Consider the following 16316-nt stretch of genomic DNA (forward strand, 5'->3'; position numbering starts at 1 on the left):
ACCCTAACCCAACCTAGCAAAGCCTGTGGTTTTCACAGCAAAACAGCTCAGTGTATGCTTATACTCAGCAGCTGTATTTTCCAGATGTTACTTTCTTTTGCTGCTGCTAGTGTATGTCAAAAGAGAAAGTTACATTAGCTTCAACATTTCAGTACCGTTTGATATTTGGGTTGCTGAAAAGGTGTTAGAATCCTGGTTTGATCCACCTTGTGGTTCTTGGCTATAGTCCACCCTCTGGATAATACAGAGTTCTGGGAAGTCATTTCTTCCTCAATTTAATAGTACTAAACAACTACAAAAAGTTTATTAGTAGGTTATTTATTTCATGATTTTCAGTTTGTTTCCTTCATTTTTCTTTCTTTGTGACAAAAATATTAATTACTTTATCCCATCATGAGTCATTCATTTTAAATGAATTTTAGAAGCCAAATTTTGTCAAATTGTTGGAATTTACTGTGTTTGTTATGCTACATGAGTTTTGTATTTATAAATTGGTCTCCTTTTTGCCATATTATTTGTCTCTATTCCTCTACTTTTAGATCTAAGATGAATTAATTTCTCTTTATTGTACACAAATCAAATTTTGCTCACGAAATTGATTTTCAGTATTATCTGCTCACATACCTTCAAGGAAATAATTTCTTTTGGATTATATAACCATTTTTAACAACACTGCAGTGCAATCATTTTATCTTTTAGGAATCATTGCTGTGTTATGGTTATGAGAGAGGAGAAATTTCTCACTATTTTAATTTTTTTTTTTTCAGAAAACACAAGCACAACTGCTTCTGTATTCAGGAGGTTGTGAGTGGACTAAGACAGCCTGTTGGAGCAGTACATTGTGGGGATGGATCCCATCGCCTATTTATTCTTGAGAAAGAAGGATATGTGAAGATTTTCACTCCTGAAGGAGACATCGTCAAGGAACCTTTTTTGGATATACACAAGCTCGTTCAAAGTGGAATCAAGGTTGGATTTTACACTTAATTCTACCTGTTTACATTTTAGCTTGTATTTGGGGAAAAAGGGAAGAAACATTTTTCAGAAATTATTTTAATTTATATAATAAAATAGAAGAATAATGAGAACAGGCATTACAGTTTACATCTGGCAAAGTAGTGAAAAATTTCTTGTTTTGAGAAGGGAAAATATAGCATCTGATAACTATCATCTCGTTTTTCTCTTTCCCATCATTTTTTCCTCACTTTAAATTCAGAAGAAACTACCAACACCATCATTTGAAATCATTATCTTTGTATTTTCATCCTTTGGTCTTATTCCAATCCCATTGAACTCAGCTGAGTTTTGCTGTGATTCCAGCAGAATCAAGCTTGGCTCAGGGCCTCCCTCCCCTGACCTATGGATGTTCAGCAGTGCCCTGAGAGACAGACACAGGAGGGGGCCTGGGGATGCTCAAGGACCCCTGGGGCTCAACCTCACATGTGGCACAAACTGCCCTTGGTAGGAGGCTGCTTTGAAACATGTATTTGAGATGCACATGCAAAGTGACTGACTCTGAATAGGTGAATAGACACTGATGGGAATACAACAGAGGCAAGAGGTAAGAATTTACATCTAGGTATGAGGTAAGTACTAGTAGAAAACTCACAAGTGTATGGTGGAATTTTTTGCTTTGGAAACGTCGTGAATGTTGTTCCATGTTGATCTCTTGTCATATTTTGGAGTGGTAATGCAAGAAAAATCCAGATAGATGAAAAAAATTTAGATTGCAGTCAGGTTTTGCCTGTGACAGGACCATATACCATAAAGCCTTCAGGAAGGAAAGATGACATATTCTTGACAAAGTAATCTTAAATAATAATTATGACAAACCATATCAATTTAAAATTTATAGCACATGCTAACTAATCTTTTGTGTTTCAGCTATAAGAGTAATAAGCCAAATAAGATAATCTTAGAGGAAATCTCAGTGGTTTTGAGTTTATACTGAAAGTGAGAGAGAAAAATGAAATCTATTACAACTTTTTCAGGAAAAGAACCAATTTATATCATTCTATGATTTCCTGAGCACTTCACTTTCTGCCTCTGTAGGTTACCATTATGTTTAAGATAACAAAACTGAATGGACTTCTCAGGAGTATTTTTTAACATCAATTTATGGCTGTTTCATATTTGTTACCTGAAAATTCTGATAGTTTGTACTCATGAATAACTGGTACTGAAACTTTCCACACAATTGCTATCAGTCCCAAACAATCCTTCCTCAAGGAAACTTTTACATCTAGAACTTGGAGGCAAGGCTAAATGAAAAACTGATTTTCCACGTTTCTGCATAGGCAATAGCCTATTTGATAAGACTCCCAACAGATACCCTCAGATTCAGGTTGAACTTTTAGTTCTGTTTTAAATCAGTGACCAGATCTTTTTAGCCTTTGTTACCCTAACCATCATATAATACTCTAGACTGGATCTATTTCAACTGTAGCATTATGTGTAAATAATTTTATGTTCTCTAAGCTAGAAAGTCTTAATTCAATTCCCTGAGTTAACAGTCCAGTGACTGAGGGTAATTGTATTGCAGTGTTTAATGCAGGCTGGCAAGAACATAGGCTTTATGTACTTCACAGGTAAGGAGAAAGGGAATGTGCCCAGAAGCAATACCCTAGCTCTTAAATAGAAAGTGGAAAGAACTTGAGGAATGGGTACATTATGTAAAATCATAAATAAATAGAATGAAACCCCACATAATCCAAATGGAAGGTTTAAAACAATGATTCTTAAACATTTTCACAATTTTGCCCTGCAGTCTGATTCCTGTAGTCATTGTCCACAGTCCTTTACCTACTAAGCAGGCAAGATCACTGTGGCAATGGTAGCAATTATTCCATCAAAACAGACTACTTGAAGAGTATTTGCTTTTACTTATCTGTTATATGCTTGAAAACTGGAAGTTAAGAATAGAGAATTCTATGTGAATAGACAGTTTTCCAGCAGTCAGTGCAGCTAGTGTGGAGCCAGCAACTGAAAAAACCCTGCTATATAAAACACTGCATCCAGATGCAAAGTGCAACACTGAACATATGCCCTGTACTTACTTAAGAAATGCTTGCTCAGTGTGCGTTATTCTTCTCATACAGTGGTGTAAATGAAAAAGTAAAATGAAATCATTAATTTTTAGTTGTCCTTGATGAAACCGAAGCCCATATGTTCCAGTGAAGTGTTTTGTCAAGGTCACGTGTTATCTTTTTTGAGTCCTCTGTTCATTTACACAGATGTGTAAATGTTTATGCAAATATAGATTCAATTCCTGTATAACATCACCCACATAATGTTATTCTTAAATTAACATAGAGACTCTTCATTGAAGTAAACAAAAACTGTTCACCTCTTTTTCAAGTCTTGGAGTAATAGTAGCAAGAAAAAGCAAACAAATCTTTTTCCCTAAAAATAAGTGTAAAAATTTCTCTTACATCCAAGTGACTGAAAAAAGCAATTTCTGTTAATATCTTGTCTGCATCTGAAATATATACGAATACTTTAGTGACAATAGCAAAGATTATTTTTTTTAAAATCTTCATAGATATATGTTGTATCCAGTAATAATAATAGTTATTATTTTGCAGTGGTGTTTGAATGAAAAGTAATTTAGATTGATGCTTCTGAAGAACATTTTGGACAGCTATTCCAAGAGTATGTTTTTGAAGTTGATAGATGTAGTAAAACAGTGGTGGTTGATTTTCTCTTCTTTTTCAAATGTGAAGAGGAAATTTAAGAGTGACAAGATCATTACATTGTCACAAAACAGTAAATCTTTTGCATTATGATGTTCCAAAGAATATACTTTAAACTATCTTGAGGCTGTTAATTCTTGTCAGTCACCCCTGTGACAGTTTTTCTCTGCACATCTCCCAATTTGTAATCCTCTTTGACAGCACAGTTAGCAGGAATGCTTTTTTTGGTTTTCAACTTAGTCATTGGAAGCCATGAATGGATCTTAATGAAGAAGTTGCTAATTCAATACCCATGCCCCTCTCCAATGTATTTTATGTCACACTGGCTATATAAGTAGTGCAGTACATGTGGATGGATTAGACACTTGTCCAGCTCCCTGCTGTCAAACTTAGCTTTCTCTTCCCTAACTCAAGAATGCAGTGAAAAGAAAGAAGCTGTGTACTTTGGTTTTGCCCTAAAGTTGAGTAAGGACACACGCACCTGTAACTTGAAACTAAACTATGCACCTGGGCTCAACTATTTAGAAATACACAGCCCACTGTAGTGGAGAAAATAATGAATCCATCACCTATGCCCATTAATATTGCAAAGTACCTGGAGTATGTGACATGTATGTAGAAGAAAGGAGTAAGCACTTACCAGAAAAAAAACCCTAAGAATTTGCTTCTCTGTCCTGGTGATTTACTGCTCCATTATTGCCAGGGCATGCAGGGCTGCAACTAGGAAGACTAGAGCCCTTCTAGAAGTAAATTTAGCCAGCAGCAATAAGGGCAGCAGTAAGGCACTTTTCAGGTACATCAGCAGCAGAAGGATGGTGAGGGGTAATGTGGACCTGCTGCTAAATGCTGAGGGTGCCCTGGTGTCTGAGGATGCAGAGAAAGCCGAAGTACTGAATGCCTTCTTTACTTCAGTCTTTACGGCCAAGACTGACCCTCGGAAGCCCAGTCCAGCAAGGATAATAGGATGGCCAGGACAGCAGAGGACTTGCTCTGGGTGGAAGAGGAAGAGGTTAAAGACTTGTTGGCCAAGCTTAAGGCTCATAAGTCAATGGGTCCTGATGGGATGCATCCTAGAGTGCTGAGAGAGCTAAGCCTCTCTGTGTCATTTTTCAACAATCATGGAGGACAGTTGAGGTGCCTGACGACTGGAGAAAGGCCAATGTCACGCCAGTCTCCAAAAAGGGCAAGAAGGATGACCCAGGAAACTACAGGCTGGTCAGCCACACCTCCATCCCTGGAAAAGTGATGGAACAAGTCATCCTGAATGTTATCACTGAACATATGAAAGATAAGATGGTTATCAGGGGGAGTCAACATGACTTCACCAAGGGGAAATCCTGTTTGACCAACCTGATAGCCTTCTATGAATGCATAACTGGCTGGCTAGATGAGGGGAGAGCAGCGGATATCATCTACCTTGACTTCAGCAAGGCTTTTGACACTGTCTCCCATAACATCCTCATCAGAAAGCTCAGGCAGTGTGGCTTGGATGAGTGGACAGTGAGGTGGATTGAGAGCTGACTGAATGACAGAGCCCAGAGGGTGGTGATCAGTGGCACAGAATTGAGTTGGAGGCCTGTGGCCAGCGGAGTTCCACAGGGACCGGTTATGGGACCAGTCTTGTTCAACATCTTCATCAACGACCTGGATGAGGGGACAGAGTGTACCCTCAGCAAGTTCACTGATGACAGCAAGCTGGGAGGACTGGCTGATTCCCCAGAAGGCTTTGTTGCCATTCAGAAGGATCTTGACTGGCTTGAGAGTTGGGCAGAGAGGAACCTCATGAGGTTCAACAAGAGCAAGTGCAGAGTCCTACACCTGGGCAGGAACAACGCCATGCACCAGTACAGGCTGGGGGTTGAACTGCTGAAGAGCAGCTCTGCTGAGAGACCTGGGAGTCCTAATTGATATTACACTAAATATGAGCCAGCAATGTGCCCTCGTGGCCAAGAAGGCCAATGGCATTCTGGGATGCATCAAGAAGAGTGTGGCCAGCAGGTCGAGGGAGGTTCTTCTCCCCCTCTACTCTGCCCTGGTGAGGCCTCATCTGGAGTATTGTGTCCCGTTCTGGCCTCCTCAGCTCAAGAGGAACAGGGAACTGCTGGAGAGAGTCCAGCGCAGGGCCACCAAGATGATCAAGGGTATAGAACATCTTTCATACATGTTGAAACTGCTGCGGGAACTGAGGCTGTTTAGTCTGGAGGAGACTGAGGGGGGATCTTATTAACATTTATGAATATCTAAAGGGTGAGTGTCAGGAGGTTGGGACATCCCTTTTTTCTATAGTAGATAGTAACAGGACAAGGGGTAATGGGATGAAGCTGGAACACAAAAAGTTCCACTTCTATTTAAGAAAAAACTATTTTACTGTGAGGGTGCCAGAGCAGTGGCACAGGCTGCCCAGAGGGGTTGTGGAGTCTCCTTCCTTGGAAGTCTTCAAGACCCACTTGGACATGTTCCTATGCGACCTGATCTAGGTGAACCTGCTTCTGCAGGGGGTTTGGACTAGATGATCTCTAAAGGTCCCTTCCAACCCCTAACATTCTATGATTCTATGATTCTATGATTATGTTGTGATGAAGAAGGTGGTTAGTTACAGAGCAACATTTTACAGTTGATCTTTCAAAGCTCTGTAGCAAAGACAATTTTTAATGAAAATATCAGTACCTGCCTTTGCTTTTGGACTGATTTTCACTGCTTTTCTTTTCTTTTTGTTTTAAAGTATTGCTAAATAGGAGAGAGGCAGAAAGTTTGAATAGACTATTGAACTAAGAATGCTAATACTTTGATTTCACTGGTATTTAAGGAGACCTTAATCAATTAGCAAGAAAAAATAGTCCTGATGTATCTGAATCTATTATCCAAAAGTTAGGCACAATAATTAAATATTTTTAAAGTATCTGGCAAACATTACTTTATCCCATAGTGTACTCAGAAGAAAAAAAAAAAGAAGGATCAAAACATTCTAAATACTTCAGCTTATTGATTTATAGTTCTGGCAGTGCTGAATATGTTATTATTACAAGATCAGTCACCTTGTACTCAAGATTGTATCTAACTTACAGAAAAATGGTGAATGATCTAGCAATTCTCCGAATTATCTTACTCCTGTGGCTGTATTTTAACTTATGAACTGTATTATTTCCAAAGACTTGGAAACCTTTACAGCCATAAAATGTAGCACAACCTGTTATATAAATTTTCACTCACTCTCTTGTCTCCTGAGCCGAAAAACGTATATTAGTCTAAATATATTGTTAGGAAAGGAAGGTATCAAGGTATGATTTGGCAATAACAAAAAAGGAAGAGCCTGCCACTTCTCTTAGGAGTTAAATGCTATAATCACTTTTCAACATACTTCTTGAAAAGCTAAGCAGATCTAGGTCTGCAATTGTTAGTCCTTAAATCAGTTTTGCAGTCCTTCCCTACAATCATTCAACTTCCCATCATCCTTTTACAATGAGGGATCTAAGAACTGTACAAAGCAGCCAAGTTTACATATTATTACTGCCAAGGGTAAAATCAAATCCCTGTAGTTGCATGGTAGTTTTCTACTTACAAATCCACTAACTGAATTAGCTCTTTGAGTATGGAATTGTAGTTGGGCTTCTTGTTCAGTTGCTTGTCATCTCTTATGCTCAAGTTATTTTCAGTTTATTGCTACTTTTTTTATTGTGACCTAGCTCTGATGTAGCTCTGGTATGTGTCTGCTCACTACAGGGTCATACCTTGTGCAGCCAACAAGAATAGCTGCCCTCTTCTGCACTTTGCCTCAGATAGTGCCTAGAGTAGGAACCGCTACAAAAAAATGCTGTTACAGCATTGCCACTTGTACTTGGGTAAAGATATTTTGTCTTTTTTTTTTTTTTTTTTTTTTGGAGATAGTAGTAAGATATTCTTAGTACATCTCATGGGAATACTGTGATAAAGGGCAAAGCCTCTGAGGAAGAAAAGGGCAGGGCAAGGGAGGGCAGGGAACAGGGACAGAAGATCTCAATGAAACAGTATTGGTCATTGCTGTTAAGAATATATGAGCTAAACTCCTTGTCAACTTCTTCTTTTGTCAGCGTCTTCTCTGCTCTAAGATTATGGTTTTCCTTGTCAGAAACATTTATATTTTAACAGAATATTCCCCTAAATTCTAAGCCATAATCACCTTTTAATTTCATCTTTGTTTCAAATTAATTAGTAAGACTGTCATAGAATAACAGAATCGTTTGGATTGGAAGATCATCTAATTCTGACCCCTCTGCTATGGGCAGGGACACCTTACACTAAACCAGATTGCTCAAAGCCCCATCCAGCCTGGCCTTGAACACTTCCAGGGTTGAAGCAGCCATAAAAAGTCCCACTCCAGGTTTCCTGTAGGCTTCCTTTAGGAACTGGAAGTCTGCTCTAAGGTCTTCCTGGTGTTCTTCTCTAGGCTGAACAACCCCAGCTCTCTCAGCCTGTCTTCATAAGAGAGGTGCTTCAGCCCTCTGATCGTTTTTATGGCCCTTGTCTGGAGTTGCTCCAACAGGTCCATTTCCTTCTTATGCTGGAAGCTCCAAAGCTGAATGCAGTACTGCAGGTGTGGTCTAGCAAGAGTGAAGCAGAAGGATAGAATCATCTCCCTCAACCAGCTGGTCATGCTTCTTTTGATGCAGCCCGGGATACGGTTGGCCTTCTGGGCCGCAAGTGCACATTGCCAGTTCCTTCTTAGTTTTTCATCCACCGGTAGCCCCAAGTCCTTTTCTGCAGGGCTGCTCTCAATCCATTCTCCATCCAGACTATATTTGTACTCCCACCCATGTGCAGAACCTTGCACTTGACCTTGTGATGTTGAACGCCTTCATTAGATTTACATGGATCTGCCTCTCAAGTCTGTCAGCATCCCTCTGTATGGCATCCCCTCTCTCCAGCATATTGACTGTACCACAGAGTTTCATACTGTTGGCAAACTTGGTGAGAGTGCACTCAATCCCACTGTCCTTGTCACTGACAGAGATGTTAAACAGCACTAATACCGACTCCTGAGGAACACCCCTCGTCACTGCTCTCTACTTGGACGTTGAGCCATTGTAAGTCCAGGTAAATATCAGTTGCTTTTTCCTTATCCACTAATGCTGTCACCCCATGGTAGAAGGCCACTGAATTTGTCTGGCACAATTTGCCCTTAGTGAAACCATGTTGGCTGTCACCAATCACATCCTTATTTTCCATGTGCCTTAGTATAGTTTCCAGAAGGATCTACTCTGTGATCTTGCTGGGCAGACAGGTAGGACTGACTGGCCTGTAGTCCCTAAGCCTGTAGGCCCATATTTTGTGCAGACCTCCTTTTATCATTGACATACCTATAGAAGCTTTTCTTGTTGCCATTGATGTCCATGGCCAGATTTAATTCTATCAGGGCTTTAGCTTTCCTAATCTGATCTCTGGCTCCTCAGACATTTTGTGTGTATTCCTTCCAGAATACTTGTCCTTGCCACCTCTGCAGGCTTTCTTTTTATGTTTGACTTTGTCTAGGATGTTTGTTTTAATTCCCAAAATTTTTTAAATCTAATTCCTTGTAAATATTTTAACAGCCACTTGTCTTTGCAGTGAAAAGATATAGAAATATCTGTCAACAGTTATTTTAAGTGTATTTCTTAGTGAACTCCCAAGTAACAGTCATAAGAACTTAAAAATCAGATATATTCCTTACTGTATGTTGGTCAGCTTTTATATCAGAGCACAAGTACTTTCAAGTCCTGCAAAGTCTTGTTAATGAATGACCTAGTGATTCAGGTAAGATTTTTCTGTAGTGCCGTGAAGAGTGCTATGAAACATAGTAATTCGTATATTCAGTCTAAGACTCTGAAAGTAGACTGTCAGGTTTGTGCTAACTATGCTGCTACAAACCAATTATTCCAGAGTTTCTCAAGGTCAAATGAGCACGTTATCACCATTGGGGCCTTTTTGAAGGAATTCAGGATTAGTATTGAAACTTTTACTATGCCTTCATGTTTGTATCACGACATCAGGTGAATATGTATTACTCAGATTATGCAATATAAAATACAAATTAAAAAAATACTACCTCCAGCACTGGCACAGCAGGTTTCAAGGAGCTTATAAGAAGTTGTGCAGCCTTTGCAGCAGGGAGTGCTGCTACAGAAGACTACAATAAACGAGTGATAAAATCTGTTTAAAATAGAATCAGATTGTTCCTGTTATTGGATGAATTGTACATTCAGTTCTGTCATTGATAAAACTTCTCACATATTCCTCCTGACAGTGGATATGTACATCTGGTTTTTTGCATCATGTCAATGTACAGATCTAAGTTAAGACATACATTGTCTTGATACACACAGGATTTATGTTACTGACAAAAGATCCATAATTGCCACAGTTCATGCTAATCCCCCTATTCTAGTCCAGTAATTTGAATCAATTTCTTGTTTTCTGAATTTGTATATGGATGAAGAGGAGATTAATGAACCTTTCTTAAACTTCCTCATTGCCTTGACATTGCAGAGCAAGTGGGCTCTCCTCCACTAAGAATAAGTTTATACTCTCAGCAAAGGTTATCTTCTGCTGTCTGCTCCCTAGAAAGACAAACTTACGGTGGCTATCAAGTTTGTGACCAATTACTCCCAAACGGGGGATTATTTTGATGCATGGTGAGAAAGAGAGGCAGTGGAAGGATATACTTCTCTCCAGGCTTTAGCACTGGAAAGAGAATTGACCTGCAGCTCTTCAGAGTTATTCAGAAACTATGAAAACTCTGGAATATAAACCCTCTTTGTTCTACCAGACCAAGCTGTCATCTGTCTATAAAGAAGAGGGATAGTCCTCTAAAATAACAATGTTAGAGTATAGAAGATAAATATGTCATGTATCTTATTATGAACTTTGTAACATTTGATTTTAATTCTACAATTAATCCCACCAACGCATAGTACAAATTCTATTTGTGTTCTTGCTCCTGTACTACTACTAAATAAGACTCATTAAATAGTAAGTCAATTTCTGATATGTTCTTAAGCCCAGGCAGAGTGGCAAGGAAAATAAAATTATAGGCATATAATTGTGATACATTTGGGGATATTCTTTGGTGTAGTGCTAAAATGCTACGTTGTCTATGTTGCAAAAATAACAAGGCAACCAGCATATTCTTCTCACTCATTCAAGCGGTCAGAAGAGCTGCAGTCAGATTTGTCACGCAACAGATGTCATTTCTGAGGCCACACCTCAGCTGTGACCTGCCCACTAGGAATCGCACTTAATTGCTTTTAAATGACTTGATGTAACTGGAGCAGAAAACTAGGAAAGAAAGAATGGTTGAGGTGTACAAATGGCTGAATGTGAAAGTAATTGACCTTTAATTTATACTATATTTTAAAGATAAGCCAAGCAGAATGTCTTTTTTATAATGACCTTAAACTTTCATTAAATATACAAAATGCACACAGCACAACAGCCTGTGTGAGAATTTAGCTTTCTTCAGGAAAAGGGAGATTTTTTTCTTTATTAGTGCTAAATTCTTTATGATTTTTGAGAGGGTGATACTTCTGTGAGGACTTAATATACTTCAACTGTGTTCAGAAACTGTGACATACAATCAGTGTTTTAACCAAGGACTATATAATAACAGTGAAATATGCCTGGATTTCCCATTAGCTATTTACAGATTTTGGTTCTTATCCTAATGGGGCCATAACAGTCCTTTGAAAGAGGCTGTGTCTTGCCATCATATAGCTCTTGCTTGCACAGAAGATAAAGGTTCTTAAAATTCTGAAAAGCATGAGACCTCTAGAGACCTCTTTTTTTGTGTAAGACTGCACTAAATAACCATACCCAAGTTGGCAATTGTGGAACAGTGCAGACACAAGTTGTAAGCTGAGCAGATGAAGAATTGACAGTTTATGCTAAGGAAATTTGAATCAACAAAACATAATAGTTTCTGTTGATTTTGGGTAGTGTGTCTTAGATTTGAGGAGCTGAGAGGGGAAAGAAGATAATACTTTATCATTTTACATGCACATGTGTAGATTTAATGTTCTGTTTCCTTGAGAGGAATCCCATGGTGCCAATTAACCTAACTTATTCCAAAACAATTCTCTGTTTGGAAAGAATAATTTTCATTGTGGGTGTTCCATGAAATTGTATGCCTCATACCCTGTTATTACTGAGATGTGTGCAGTGCAATTGAGAATGCCAGTTTCTTTTCCATGCACTGTATAGATTAGAGCTGTATCCCACACACAGTGCTAGATAATCCCTACTTTAATTTTGTTATGTGTACAAATCCTTTTTGAACATTTAGTGGTTTTAAAAATGTAAAAATGCATCGTCTTCCTAAATTGCATTTGTTAAAACCAAAAGCTGAATTTAGAAGTGATCAAAACCAACAAATAACATAGTAATTATCTAATTAAAATGAAATTATTGCATTTGCTGAAATATAACAGGCAGATCATGATATCCAACACAAAATGTCAAAGAAGGAATAAAGTTACGCAGAAAATTCCATGGTTTTTAGCCAACACAGTTTCAACCACATGTTTTTGTTTCATGAGAGGAGGTTTAACAGTCCACTAAAGCTCCAAGATTCATCATCCCTTTAGGCTCTTGAACACCCCAAAATTTTTAATGTGGGGTCTTAGAATACTTAGAGAACCCATCAACTACTGGAGCTCTGAAAAACAGTATTGTGTCCTTGGGAGTTCTCTATGTGCTTTCCTGTTGTCATAGCTATACAATTTCCTCTGGTGTTACATCTCTTGTGCTAGGCCATACAGAAAATGTGATGTGTCTTTGTCTTGAAATAGATTAAAAATTGAACAAAATATATACTTTCATAGTTAATACAGCTCAACTGATATTCCTATATATACTTCCCCCGGATGCCACAGAATGATTTTCCTCTGTATCCTGTTACACACGTTTTCTCACAAGTTCTTAAGTCCCATTCCTTAGACAGGATCAGCAAGTTGGATTGAGGGAGGAACACTTCATCCAACAGAGCACTGGTATATTGTCATGTTTTCCACCATTTTATCCCCTTTACAGTTAAAATTGGACAAATAATCTGTCCCTAATTTAATGTTTTATATGTAATTTTAGTTTTAAGAACCAGTCAGAACTAATTTTTCCCATTACTGGAAAAAAAAAAAACCTCTAAAAGATGAAACCACTTAGTAGCTGACACTTATTTTTGTTCACTGAGAGTGTCTGCCTGCATTCTCGTATTGCTGGAATTTTTAAAGAAATTATTCCATAAATCTCAATAAAGTAATATTCTGTCTTAGATTTAATTTGGAAAATGGAATATACAATCTGTGGGAGAGAGGTCTGTAAAATACTTTCAACCATTTGTTTTTAATTTACAGCAGATACTTTGTAAAACCTTGATCTATCTTCACTGGCATTGAATCGCAATCTCTACAGCTGAATTGCAACAACTTTAATTTATGTAGTAATCATTATTTTTTTTTATACTAACTGAATGCCTTGAAAATAAATAAAAGAAGGAGTAAATCACAGAAAACTTTTATATTTTTGACATTCCTGAAAATTCTATTAATCTCTGTCAGCTAGATTCTCAATCACTGTAACGACCCAGAGCCAACATACCAGAAGTGCTAGTAGATCAATGGATCTGAGTCACACTGTAGTATGAAGGAGAAGGGATTTTCATATCAAACTACATAAGAAAGGTACTTAAACTTGAAGTATCCATATCGTTTTTTGGAATTGTGATTAGTTTTCATGAGGAAGCAGATTAGAGGGAAGTTAGCTCCTCTCAGGACATCATTTCAAACTCCTTATCAAAGGCATATACCTTTCCATTACAAACTGAATGCTTAACTATGACTAATGCATGTAAAATAATACCATATACCTCATAGGAGCCTAGTTGAAGATGTGATTAAGCATTATCAACACTCCTTATCAACTACCAGACAATGTTTAGGTATGTTCATGCATACACTATAGTCAAAGATCTAGTCAAATAAATGGAATTTCAAATTAGAAGAAAGGCAATGCAAAATATTGGCAGCTTCCATTACAACTGTTTTCTTCCCTTGTCAGAGCCTTATAGGGTATGACAGGACAGTATTGCTACAGTGACTTTGTGAGAGAAAGAGCAAGAACTTAGTCGTCTCATCTAACAAGCATATGTGTGCATGTGCAAATAAGATCAAACAAAACTTAAGAAGCCACCTATGAAACTACTCAAATTTGCCCCTACAGTTTCTTACAGCCCTGCCAAATACAATAAAGTTTGAAACATCATGTCAAAAGTTTGAAGCCACAGACAAATACAAAAGTATATTAGGGAACTTCCTAACAGAAAGAAGACTCTATAAGGTTTTACCCCCTCCACTGGGTTGCCCCTCACTGGGACAAATCAAAACTATTTCATAGGCATTATCCATGTTTCACCAAAGGCCCATGGGGCTGGGAAGGCCACTGATAAAATTGGATCGAACCCTTTATTTACAAATGCTTGGTAGAAAAATGTGTAATCAATTACTTAATTTAAAAGTAATTTCAGTTCTTGGAGCAGAAGTATTCAAAACTCTGGTTTTGCTGTAGTTGACAAGTCAGTATTTTGCAGCTTGCAACATTTTGCATTTCTTGTAGCGATACATTCTCCTTACAAATTATATGGACCTTTTAAAAACTTCACTTAAGTAGTCTGTCAAAATTATGTGTGGCACAAGTGAAAGACCAAAAAGAACATTGTTCAATACAGGTAATATAATCTTCTATTTTGTATTAGACTTATATACATTTTATCAGTGTGTATACATTGTGTTCTGGTTTACTATCTGCATAAATAGTTCAACTTACAGGAGTAAATAAGGAAAAAATAGAGTAAAAAATGGCTAAAGGACATATACTTAATTAGATACTTACTAACCAGTAACTTCTGAAATCATTTTATATGACTGGTCAAAAAAAAAAAACCCCTAACAAAATGCATGAAAGCTGAGTATTGCTAAAATTATTTCATAATAAGTTCAATAAAAATGTGCCTTCCACAACCAGTGAACAATTTGGAACCTGAAATGAAACACCAACTAGAATCCTTATTTATTATCCTTTATTTATGTTATTTTCTTAAGTGTTGTAGTTCGTTGAAATACCAATTAGAGATATTTTCATAGGAAATGAAAATAATATCTTATTCATGTGTTTGATGTACTAGATATGCAGTGAAGGAGAGGTTTTTGGGGAAAAAAAGTTTCAAAAATGAATCACTCAATTTCAAACAGACTCTAGTTAGCAGTGTGTATTATCACTTTGCAGTAACCAATGATGAAATAGAAAGTGCAAAGGGTATTGCCTATATCACTCTGACTAGGGTAGTTAGAGAAACTCTCAATGCTGGACTGCATAGAACTTACACTCTTCCATTATGTTCCTTTAGTTTCTGTGTTAATTCTGTCCATTTGTATAAAGGTAAAATAGCGTTTTCTCAGTGCTGTCCTAAACTACACAGTTCTTCATTTGATCAAAAACTAGTGAAATTTGGATTTGTGTTTAACTGATTAAAGGCCTGAGTCCATGATACTTGGAGTTTCAGTTCTAGCTGTTTGAAACTTTGTTTTCTTAATTTTGAGACCAAACATACACTGCGTTGTTCTAATTGCACTGGCTTTTTGCAAAGAACTTTGTACTGGATGCAGCCAAGTTAAAAGGTTTCCAAGATCATGGTCTTGGCTCAGAATAAATGGAGCCAATGAGCTAAACAAATTCCTGCTTTCTTGGTTCTTATAGTACAAGAAAAATGGAAAGAGTAGAAAACTTTTACTGATTTATACAAGTGAAACAATCCTGGAAACTGCAAAAATACAACTGAATTGTGTTTATGGCAGCAAGACATACTATTTCAGAAATTATTTTTAGCTTTCTTTCAAACTGCGAGCTTCAAATTGTAACATTAATGAAGCAAACTTTTCTCACTTGGGAAATTTAAGGAAAAGATTTAAGAGTAATCACTTTGGGATTTAAAATAATAAAGAAATTTAGTCTAATACAGCCAAATATTAGTGTTCTTCTAACATGTAAGAGTATTAGCTGTCTTGCACTGTGCTGAACAAGGATATACATGTCTATATTTGTTTCAACTTCTGTTACCGAGAATGCTTTTCTAATGAGCTAGGTTTAAAATTGGGATTGAAATAAATGATTAATGGAAGAAAAAAGAAAAGGGACTTCTAGTCAGGAAAACAGTATACATTCTTTCAAAGTCATGTTTATAAGTTCAGAGAAGCAGTGGATCTAGTTCAAAGACAAACCATATTTCAATATGCTTTTGATAACTACCATATAGTTCATGATTAAAGTTTTTCAGCTAAATCTTAGCATAAGAACAATTGATTACTTGAGATACTTTGCTGTACATCATAATGTGCTTTCACTTGTAAGGTGTCACAATTTCTACTTACTACAGTTCATAAAATCATTAATTTACAGTTTGGGTTTGAGGAGGCTTTTTAACGTGAAGAACCAACTGCTGTTTCAAGGGGCTTAGGTTCTCAATCCATGGGAGAAGCAGTAATTTGCATTTGCTGATTTTAAATAACCATAAGATATTTAACTTGCAAGAATTCACAATCTGTAACTGGCCTCCTGAGCATACAGTTT

General features: G+C 37.3%; 1 protein-coding gene across 1 annotated transcript in view; it reads left to right on the forward strand.

The window, feature by feature from the left end:
• Positions 1-16316, forward strand: part of HHIP (hedgehog interacting protein) — an 83464-nt gene that overhangs the window by 15342 nt on the left and 51806 nt on the right. Inside the window, exon 4 of the mRNA XM_061991962.1 lies at positions 768-969. Within this exon, the coding sequence (XP_061847946.1) occupies positions 768-969 (202 nt within the window). The remainder of the gene's footprint in view (positions 1-767; positions 970-16316) is intronic.

Source organism: Colius striatus, chromosome 3, assembly GCF_028858725.1.
Source record: "Colius striatus isolate bColStr4 chromosome 3, bColStr4.1.hap1, whole genome shotgun sequence".
Classification (NCBI taxonomy): domain Eukaryota; kingdom Metazoa; phylum Chordata; class Aves; order Coliiformes; family Coliidae; genus Colius; species Colius striatus.